We start from the raw sequence: 11839 nt of genomic DNA, 5'->3' as shown, positions 1-11839 counted from the left end.
ACATGATTGCAAAAATCTTGCTCTCCACTAAATAGTTGATTGATGGCTTCCCTGTATATAAGCAATTTATCAACGGGAGCCGGAAAACATGAATTAACTAATACAAAAAAAGTTTGTTTCATATAGCCGATGATTTGTTTTGAGTCGTCAGATGTTTTGAGTCTTCTCACTGAGACTTCACACGTCACGTGGGTGAAACCTACATAGGGTGAGTATAAAAAGAACGAACCATCGCGTAAGAGACAAAGAAGGAAGAAGCCTCGAGAAGGAAACTACAGAAGAATAGCACAAAGACAACATTACTATTCGGTAGTGAATTTAATGTTCCTCTTTTTCACGGCCCTTAATTGCTATTTATTAATAAATGCACTAATGTTTCTATAAATACCCTCTGATTAATTAACACCATTGTATATTTTCCCGCACTGTAACTTGAAATCATGGTTTAAGAGTAAGATTTGAAAATGAAATGCAATATTTAAGGGTTAGAGACTGTTGTGTTACAAATAAAAGCACTTGCTGACCATACAATGAACCAGAAATTTCAATATTATTATTCGAGTTCATGGTATGGTCAGCAAGTGCGTTTATTTGTAAACAAAACACAAACATAAAGTCTCTAAAACTTTTAATGTACAATCTGAGTTCATTCATTGCTGCACTGAAGATCAAAGCTTGGTTGCAGGCTGTCATTTATTGAATAAACTATGATTTTCATTGGTTATTGCGAATAAATTATGATTCCCATGATCTGTCGCCAGGCACAAAAGAAACCACGTGATTGATGTTGACCAATCGCGAGAGTAGATTTAGGCCAATGCACGAAGATTTTATATTAACATCCATTTATGCATTCAACTCAAAAGCCTGGGGTTTTCGTTGAAACGGGTGCAATTATAAGAATTAAAAGCCTTAAAAAATAACAATATTATCTCATCAATTTTTCAATCTTATTTTTTCCCCCATGTAAATACATTGAAATTTCTGGCGTAAGTTGCTGCGGTCTACGCATGCCTTGGAAATCCGAAGTTGCATTAGTTTATATCCTGTTACCTTGCCTGGACTACACAAAATGTCGTTGTCACTTTTCGTTAGCCTCACTGTGCCTAGTCTTCAGTTTGTTAATAGCTACTATAACCGTTCTTCTATTTTAGCCAAGCACTTAAATCAATCAAGCAGCATTATGAACGTTCAATTTCTGCTTACATTGGTTATTGCACTGGGGCTTGTACCAGTCTGGAGCGCGTTTGCTGCAAAAGAAAAGGCAATTTCTTGTGCTGTGGCAATGGGAAATGTATATATTCTGCTGTAATTGTGGGCGGTTGCAATGCAATGTGAATCTACTCATTGTAGCACAGCGAATGGGTGAAATGTGCTGGTGCCATTGCCGGATGTGTTGGTGTCTGTTCTGCTGCTGAAATCGACTTGCCAGCGTGTGTTGCGTGTCTCGGCCCAGCGTATGACACGTGTAGAATGCTACACATCAAATGTAAGCAAAGGCAGAGCTATCAACGATACCTTGTACATGATGGAGGCTTATCACAAGGACTTATATCACTATAATTGGATTCTCCGTTGGCAATAATACCGCATTGTACGAAGCGTTGCAGAAAGACGAGTTTTAGGCATCTAACACTGTGTCAAAATTCTGATTTTATTGCCGCGTTCCTCTTCTGCTCTTTATTATCTGAACCCAATGTAACTATGATATAATTGAGTGCAAAAATGTAGAGAACGTGATAAAACTAAATAAATGTTGTAAAAGTTATCATTGAACAAAATTTCTAAATCTTTGTACGAAACAGATTTACTGCCGAGCAAAGTTTGCTGCCACGTGGCCGGAGTTTGTCCCCCGGGTATTGTGACCCACTGGTTCTGAATCAATGGCACTTGTATTGTATCTACTTAGGTTAGCGTCAAATATAATTCAAACAATGGATAATGAGATGATAATGTGGCTAAATGAGGTTTATAATCTCATTATCTTATCTATTGTTTGAATTGCGTTCAACAACCGAAATACGAAGTAGCCATAACCTTGGCTTTACGGCTGCTTTCCACCGTAGCGATTCTTATGTGTTGATATACGTATATGAACCTCATGATCATTACAACGAATTAAAACTTCTTAACAAGTTCCTTACTTGTCATATGTTATGTTGTCGTATTTCGATACAAAAAGCTAGTCTTGTGACTTTTTTGTTTAAATTTATTCGCTCATTTATTAATTACAAATTTTCATTATTGTATATCCATGCTTATATCTTGGGCTGGGGGACTACTAGAAACCATCAAAAGGCTTTTGATCAAGACTCCTAGTTAAACCGCACCTAGATATATTACATTCCAGTTAAGGATCAAAGGCTAGAAATACATGCATGCAGCAACCCCTCGCCATTTCAAACGAGCAAAATATTTCCTGAGCTAGCCAGACCTATTGTAAAATGTAAAGCCGATAGCTGATGTTTCAAACTTTTCGGAAACAAACACAGCTGTGTTAAATTAAAGATGAAGTGAAATCACCCTTTTTTCCTTCTGCATTACGTTGCATGAAGTTATAGGCTTTACAGTTTAAGTGAGAGTTAATACTTCATTATTATACTAAACCTTCAAAAAATCAAAACAGCACAAATAATATAAATAACCAAGCAGTAAACGTCGAATGTTGTTTTTCGATTATTGAATTCATGCAGTGATTGCAGTCGACTCTATAAAAGCTTGAAAGTTATAAATTTGTTATATCAAAACTCCGAATTACGCTTTAAGTTAAAACGATGATGTAAATCTTAAATAATCGGTTAGGTCTTCACAAAACCGAGCAAAACGACATACTGTACCAAGGTCATAAAATATATTCGTACAGAAAACACGAAATAAACCTCGAAATAACAAAGTAGACACCTACCATTTAAAGGATTATAAGCTACGAGTTGTTCCTTTTCACTTTTAACTCTTCCAGTTCTGATATTATTTTAAATTCTTTCATATTGTGTTTTCGAAACATTTCTTTTAAAAAATAGTTTGCAAAATGACAGTTAAATTGCTGACATTTTTCACTGAGACACAAACGTCTCGTCTTAGCCAATCAGCTAGTTGCTAATTACCAGCCTTCACTTGTTCAAATTTTGCGCGTGCGCACAAGTACCATAGGCGATATCAGTAAAAAAGAAGTATCAGTCTCATCATGTTGAGGATAAAGGCGCAGGTATTGATAAGTATAATTATTATGCATTACTAATGCAATCTCGATTGTGATTGGCTAAAAACCTACAGATAATTCTCAATATTTTGCCACCTATACGACATTGAAAATTATCCGTAGGTGACGTCATTTTGCCGCTGTGGTTTGTTGCCAATAATGATGCAGGCTTCCTCTCTAAAAAGGAAATACATAATAAAACAATTATTGAATTCGGTTTTCGCATGATATCAAGAATTATCAAGCCTCAGTTCGCGTTATCCGTTTGCGAATAACTATTAATTATCCTGTATTTAAAAGAATTCACAGCCTAACATTGTGCCATGTGTGAAATCATCATGTCCAACGTGTGACGTCATAACGTGTGATGCGACTTTTTGTCATGCACGCTATTACGTCATAACGTGTGATAAATAGAGTCCCAAGAGTCTGAAAGTCTCAATACACTATTTCCCTCAGAAACTCACTATTTCCCTCGGGAGCATACTTTAAGTATGTAGTATAACACGTTTGACGTCACACCAATGGCGAAGTCATCAACGTCCCAATAGAGCGGGAATGTGAAATCGACACAAATTCGAGCAAAGAAAGTTATAATATGTTAATTCTTTTCAATAATTAATAAAACAATTATTGAATTCAGTTTTCACATGATATGAAGAATTATCGAGCCTCAGTTTGCAATTATCAACCACAATCTTAGGCTTGATAATTCTTCATATTACGTGAAAACTGAATTTAATAATTAAGAAATAGAAAAAATTTTCCGTGTTTTTATACAGTTATAGAAACACGCGTGAGAGTTTGCGAGAACCAGAAATAATCAGTGGAAAACGAGCCCGTGGGGCCGTAGGCCGAGTGCAATATTGAAATTTCGAGTTCATTGTATGGGCAGCAAGTGCGTTTATTTGTAAACAAAACACTAACATAAAGTCTCTAACACTTTTAATGTACAATCTGAGTTCATTTTTTTCATATTTTGGTCTTACCTTTACCTCCCAGTGATGTCATCTCCGCAACGCCTTCGCTCCTTGAAATATAATGGTTAGCAAGTTGCTGAGATGACATTACTGAGGAACCTGTTAAACGTAAGATAAAAATATGAAAAAATTGTCATAAAAGTACTGAGTTGAAATCGAAGTTCGCAACTGCAATATGTAAGATGGAGGTTGCTTTAATTTCAAATTTTGTCTCTTGTCTTATAATTTTATAATAACAAGGCAGCCATCTTTGATTGCGAAATCCTGGCATTATGAACTTTTATGGTAATTAATGTCCTGAATTTCTGGTTATTGCTGCAAACCAAGCAATCATCGTGACCGGTATGGATTGTGTTATGATGAAGATCTTGGATCATCGTTTAATCAAGAAGGATGGTCAAAATGTTCTAAGGCTGGTTATTACAACACTAGTCTCTATCGTGGATTTGGTAACTGGATGAACAACGTTGACAAATTCCGATGCTGTCAATACGCTGGACTAACACTATCGATGAGTTGGTTTGCTCGTTCTTATCAATTGATAGATTTTTAAATGTTAGCATTCTGAAATAACAAGCTCGATGCTTCTTTAGATCTTCTTCGATGCTCGAAGACGGCAATTCTGTTGATTTGGTGAATATAATTTATTTGCGTAACTTGGATTTATACTATATCATAAAAAATTACAATTTAGAAATCATTTTAGCAGTCCAGTTATTATACAGTACTGTCAAGAAAAAACCTAACAAAAACCCTGGTTAACCTAGGCCAGACCGAGGCCGAACCGCGGTGAGACCGATGTTGAACCTTTTATTAATCAAGTCTGACAGACATTTCTAAGGATTCGATTTGATATTATGTTGTCGTTCTCAGCAGTTCATAACATTCCGTCGTTCAGAAACGAACGGCGACTGCGATCGTATTTTTTCCCTTGCGGTGGTCTGTGGTTTCTATTAATAATATCTAATTGAAAGATCGAATTAAAAGTTATACCTTACTCTGTTGCTAAATAAAATAAAAGTAAGTTAAAAACTAAAACTAAACTTAAAACTGTTAAAAACTAAATTAAATTATGCAATCTTCTACTGAATGGTGAAGGAAGCTTTAAGCAACTCCTGTATATTGCTGTAAAAACTAAACTTTTTGTTATATTATTAGAAAAATCATCGTAATATAATTGGCTAAAATCATCAAATGCACAATACAAAACAACCTGTCTTCCGGAGCCCTTATATAAATGCAGGTCATTAGGCGAGGCAATGCAAAGGGTTGAAATTTTACTGACGAAATATACAATCTCAGCAGTCTTCAAATTGTTCGTTCAAACATTTGGGTGTTTAATTTTACTTCGAAGTTGCAAAGGGAATTGAAGTAAGTGAACATTACTTGATGTCTTTGATATCTTACTGGGAATTTTGGGGTTTTTTGTCGGAGCGTTTATGGTTAAAGAATACTATAGAAAACATTTAATTGCAGATCAACTGTTATAATATATTTAACTCTAGATCAACTGTTATACAAGCGCTGGATAAAACAACTTCAAATTAAATATATTTAGTTAATTAATTCCTAAACAAACTTTTCAATTAAGTGCTGTTCGTGTATTTTTTTTCAAACGTGTTTTAATTAATATACGAAAAAGCTGAAACAAACTGTATAGTTTGTAAAATAATCGTTTTTAAACAAAATGCCGTTGCATACTTTTAGGATAGGCCTGTCTCAAAGGTCGAATTTTTCATGCATGTGCCGAATCGAATGCAAATCAACTTAAACAAAGACGCTCATTAACATTAGGTTCGGCACATGAAAAGTTCGACGTCTGAAACAGGCCTTATTCTAACGTTTAAATTTTCTCCCTTCAGCAAAGACCAGCCGCGAAGTTCAGTGTACTTTAGAATAAAATTTGAATTTTGTTATCGCTTAACTTTCCAAATCTTTCAGTCATTTTATTTACGTTTATCTACTATAGACGGATATCAGCTAATATCTGCCAGGTAAAGAGCCAATCAGATTGCACATAAGCACATATCCAGCACTTGGATATTATACAGTTCGAAAATTGATATGGATTTTATGTTCAAGTGGTAAAAACATATCTCACGGGTGACCGCAGGAACGTAAATCCATATATCCCAGCGTTAACGTTCTGTTGATTTCATTGACGAAATTCATAGTTACAATAACGACAAGTAAATAAGCCGCAAAAGACCATTAAGCGAATATTTCTAAAAGTTTAACGTTAACATAGAAGTAGAATAAATTTTACTTATCTATAAAGATGCCTGTAAAGTGTTTTCGTTGTATGCAAATATAAAACTGCTGAAATATTTACGAGCAAACGAGCAAGTGCTCAGAGCGTTGATGACTGAATGAACAAGTTCTCACAGAGTTAAGAGTTAATATATTAGTACTCACCACTCATACCACACAAAAAAGCCCCAACATGCATACACTATACTACAAAATCACAATACATTCTGCTGAAAACAAACTTTTTAGCAAGCATTTTCACTGCATTTTTACCCCTAATACAACAGGGTATAGAAGAAATATAAAAATTAAGTTACGAAGGGGATCGAATTGGCGCGTCAATCGAGCGTTAATTGAGGAGGCCATATTCATATATTCTGCTATGGCTAATTTCTTGTCAAAACAATTTCACTTTCAATAGAAATCAGCCTGGCATAGCGGGATAATTATATGAATATGCATGCATGGTCCCCCACAATTAACGTCAGATTAACGCCCATGGACTAAGAGGTAGGCAGAAGTGAAAGTACAGTATAGTCGAAATCAAGACGACTTTACTCTATCCTTATAGACATTGCTGTAAAAAACAACCTTTTTGTATAATTCGGTAAATCCTCGCAGCTATATCGGTTTAAATCATCACATAAACAATACAATGCAATTCCGGGGTTCTTATCTAAATGCAGGTAACTAGGAGAGGAAAAGTGACAAAATTATACTGTAGGAAGATACAATCTGAGCATAATTCGTTCTTGAAATCGTTTATATAGCTGTGTCTCGACAATCATACATACCTAGGACTACACTTTTAATGTTAGGTCGTCAGAGAATTTTAATAGTTCATTCTGAGCATTTATATACTGTCTTAATGTCATTTATCATTATACCGTGAACAATATTGGCCTCAATACAGTTCCTTGTGGACTCAGTCTATTAATCTTCGCAAAATATCTTCTTCTCAATCAGGCTTTACTCTCTGGCAACGATCTTCCAAGAAATTGTTAAGCCAATTTATAATAATATACGGATTAAGGGGAGAATTTTTAGTTTGCTACAAAGCATGTCATGAGCCACACAGTGCCAAAACGTTTCACTGATAACATCTAATGAGAGATCTGTTTCAATGCCGTAAGTTGACACCAGCTCGCAGGAGCAAAACTAGACCAATAATTGCGACGGGTGTTTATTCACATATTCAGTTCGCCCAACAGATTTCGCCCGAAGTGCAATAACTTATACAAAGCAAAATTCGTCGGGTAAAACTCAATATGTGAATAAACACCACGCCCAAATTATCGTTCAAGTGTCAGCAACTCGGCGACATATTGTATTACGATCTTTTTATAGGCAAATTCATCTCCATCGATTGGAAAAAAAAGCGTGGTTTTTCATCGTTTATGATTTACTCAAAAATGTCGTATCTGTCAATTTTCCTCTTGGCGTGCACATCTTTAACAAGTGCTAAATATGTTAGTGTATGTTACTACACGAGCTGGTCTCAGTACAGACCTGATCCCATGAAATATTACCCGGAAAATGTCGATGCCTCCCTGTGCAGCCATGTGATCTACGCGTTTGCACAGATTGTTGACGGGCCCAAACTGGCAACCTTCGACCAGAATGACGAAAAGATGTTTCTAAGATTTGCTAAGTCAAACGGGTTTAGTATTCGATATCTCTTTATCTAAAACTTTACCCGATTAATTGAGCTAGAGTGCAGAATTTTCGCGATGTTACAACACAATAGTTTTCACTAAAATATTTCATGTATTGTCTTCTACTTTTCATATATTGCCTTATACTTTTTATATTTCTTCCAGAAAAACCCTCATCTTAAACTTTCGCTAGCAGTCGGTGGCTGGGCACACGAAGACGGCCCTGTGAGTAGGTTCTCCAACATGGTTGCAACAGCTCAAACACGAAAGGTTTTCATCGATTCATCAATCGTTTTCCTTCGTGAATACGGGTTTGATGGCTTGGATTTGGACTGGGAGTACCCGGCGGGTCGTGGAAATTCTCCCCCTGAGGATAAACAACGTTTTACCGCCCTTTGCGACGAGCTCTTGGCCGCGTTTGTAGCCGAGGCTGCAGACTCTGGTAAAGAGCGCTTATTGTTGACAGCCGCAGTGCCTGCCGGATACCCTATCATTGACGCCGGATATGAAGTCGACAAACTTGCAAAAAGCCTTGACTTCATTAACTTGATGGCGTATGACTTACATACTTATTGGGAACGAAAAACTGGACACCACACTGCAATGTATGGTGACGATAAACTTACTGTCAGGTATGACGTCATATTCTCAGAGTATGCATGCCGACGGAATTCAGCTTAATCTCAACAAATCAGAATTCATCACATTAATCACACTGACCTATATATTATAGGTACGCCGTTGAATACTGGATGGAAAAGGGAATGCCTGGTGAAAAAATTGCGCTCGGTATGGCAACCTATGGACGGGCATTCAATCTCGTGGATCCCCAAAACAACGGCTTAAATGCTCCTGCAAATAGCGCTCCGCCAGCAGGCAGATACACGGGTGAGGCGGGACTCCTGTCATACTACGAGATATGTAAAATGCCGCTGACCGTCGTGAAGAAGAACGCTGCTGGCGCACCCGTATGGTTATCTGGCAATACGTGGGTCGGCTACGACACACAGGAAAGTTTAATGCAGGACAAAGTTGGCTTGGTCAAAGAGAAAGGTACGATTCATCTACAGAATAGCTATGTTTAGAGAAGATATTTTGATCTAAAATAGAATAAAAAATCCCATCAAATTTACGTTGGGAATTGAAGTTTGCGAAGTTCTTTTACAATAGAAGCGTTTCGAAAAATATCGAGAAACTCGTTTGCTCAAATTTATCAGTTGGCTTACGCAGCTCATAAAAGTATTAAAATATTTGAAAAACTCCTAACTTCCGGTTTCGAATTGACCAATCATATTGACTAGTCTATGTTTTTTTTCATTATCCAAAAGGGTTAGAGAGTGGTCAATTCTAACCCTGAAGTTAGGAGTTTTTCGTGGAGTTTTTCAAACATTTGATGAACTCCGTAAGCCCAACTGATAAATTTGAGCAAAATGAATTACTCTAATAGCCGACCATCAAAATGTATCAATATTTCTGCGTTTTTTCCAGGCCTCCTTGGCGCCATGTTCTGGGCTCTGGATTTGGATGATTTTAAAGGTATTGAATGTGGCGAAGGGAAATACCCACTGCTTACAGCTGTCACCCGTGCCTTGGAGGGAGGAAGAGTTAATGCATCAAACCCCAGTACCAGGCCTACGGAACCCACGGAGCCGACAGAACCCACTGAAACGATTGAGCTGATAAACCCACCCGAGCCTGGCTGGTGCGTCAGTATTCCTCCATACGAGTCAGATGATATGGATGATTGGTGCAATGCTAATTGTCCCCTAGGAAACTGCCCTGAAACACACTGCATTTGTAACTATCAAGAACTTGCATTATATCAATAAAACATTAAATGATTTGAAATCAGAGTATATTATATGTCACTAGTATTTTTGTGTCCTTCCCATGTTCTGAAATCTGAATTATGTCGTATATAGGTTCCGAAACAAATTCAAGAGCGCTGATACAAAGTGGTTCTAATTAATAATCATCACTTGTCAGCGATAATAATATATAATATTTGTTCTTAAACTTCGCATTCATGGATACGTTAGCTGCATGGGTTATACTTTAGTATGTAATTGTATTTGTTTTAAAATGAATATAAAGTCAACTTTGATCACGAAATTTGCCCATTCTTACACCAGAGCACCGCAGAAATTGGTGTTTATGAAGTTTCAATCCGAAAATCTGATCACTGGTTCACATTGTGCATTGCTGCATCGCTATCAAAGAGAAAACTATTGAATAACTCCGAATACGCATTCTCCAAACTTTTGACATCATACACATATGACAGCTGTGAAATGGCTACTTTGAGGCTTAAAGTATACACAAGGTTATTAAATTCAGATGATTCGTTTTTGCTGTGTGCAAGCTTTAAATCTTTTGTGCAAGAAAAATTTTGTGTAGTATCTGTTTATCTTTTTTCTCACCAAGTTTGAAGCCTAAGTATTGAGATTTGTGGCTAAGTATTTTTCAATTTTACCAATTTCCGCGGTGTCACACCAGAGAGGGCCCTTCCATTGTTATGAGCAGAACCGATGCACAGAACGGATTTTCCTTAGCTGAGAAATTAAAATTCTTCATCTTCCGATTTTCTTTATTCGGTGATATATTTTCCTGTATTCATGTTCACATATCATAGTAATCTTAACGTAGAAAAGAAAGCAGTCGAGCGTAAAGGCCCACACAGGCAGGCAGGCGTGATGGGGCAACGCGACGTGAATTTTCTTCTTCAGATAATCGAATTATTCAGAGAAAAAGGTTTCATTTTCACAATAACTAAGTTAGGAGAAGATACTATGGTACTACAGTTCAACGGTCGCCCCATGCTTTTTCATGTTTTCATGCAGTAGCTCACGTCTTATGAATGCGACGAAAATGCAACATATACCTCGCCGACAAATTTGCAATTTCATTTGCAAATGGATAGTAATTCAAGTGACGTGTAAAACAATTTCATTCATTGCCTATTTACAACGGCTATGTATGCCTATATTAAATCTTTATTTTCACTCAACTCTCTTCTGCATGCCGTAATTGTACGGAAAGTTTGTTTTTTTTTCCATTCAGCACAGAAGAAGATTGATGTTTCTGAAAAACATGTCAACAGGTGCGGCTTAACGCATGCTCCAAATATACCTCAGCAGCCGAAGAGAAATATGCGGAATGAACAATTCCGGCAGCACACGAAAGCTATCTGCCGAGCTAAAATTCACTGGTGAACTTTAGCGTAGACAAGTTCCGCCAGTGTCCGCCAACGCTTTGTAAGCTTTTGTTCACACGTATATTCGTACCGAATACTCAACATATTGAATCATTTGGTGCACGAGTGCACATTAGCCGGTTATAACAGACGTGGGGGAAGTGAGCACTCGTAGGTCAAATTATTCAACATGTTGAACATTGGTTTTGGAACAAACGTTGAGCCGTGTTCAACGAAACATCTCCTGTGCTCTGCTGAATGGTAAAGAAAACTTTATGAAATTGCCATATATTGTTCTGTTGACAGTGGCATAGCCAGCCTGACGATTTTGTCCCGCTATGTAAATTTCGAGTTATTATAATTATTCATGTCTTTAGAAATCTATTGTTTTTACAGTCAGTGAACACCAACATATTAGCATAGTGGGACAAATCGACAGGCTGGCTACGCTACTGTCTGTTGAAAAAACAACATTTTTGAATATTAATTAAAAAGATATGTTTTGTTGCACTTCCAGTCGAATGTTGCGTGACTAGCGTCTAGGATTGTGCTGCTGGAATAC

At 36.9% G+C, this 11839-nt stretch overlaps 1 protein-coding gene across 1 annotated transcript; it reads left to right on the top strand.

Annotated features, from left to right (window-relative positions):
* Positions 1-5539: 5539 nt before the first annotated feature.
* LOC114537254 (chitotriosidase-1-like) lies at positions 5540-9913 on the top strand. The gene is made up of 5 exons (XM_028558389.1): positions 5540-5550; positions 7777-8086; positions 8246-8716; positions 8818-9137; positions 9573-9913. Exons 2-5 carry the CDS (start codon positions 7827-7829, stop codon positions 9911-9913), a joined length of 1392 nt encoding a protein of 463 aa, XP_028414190.1. The 5' UTR covers positions 5540-5550; positions 7777-7826.
* The last annotated feature ends 1926 nt before the right edge of the window (positions 9914-11839 follow it).

The sequence above is a fragment of the Dendronephthya gigantea genome, unplaced genomic scaffold, assembly GCF_004324835.1.
Source record: "Dendronephthya gigantea isolate DGI-Jeju-01 unplaced genomic scaffold, DenGig_1.0 000154F, whole genome shotgun sequence".
NCBI lineage: Eukaryota > Metazoa > Cnidaria > Anthozoa > Malacalcyonacea > Nephtheidae > Dendronephthya > Dendronephthya gigantea.
The sequence above is the reverse complement of the archived record's forward strand: the minus strand, read 5'-3'. Positions and strand labels throughout refer to the sequence as shown.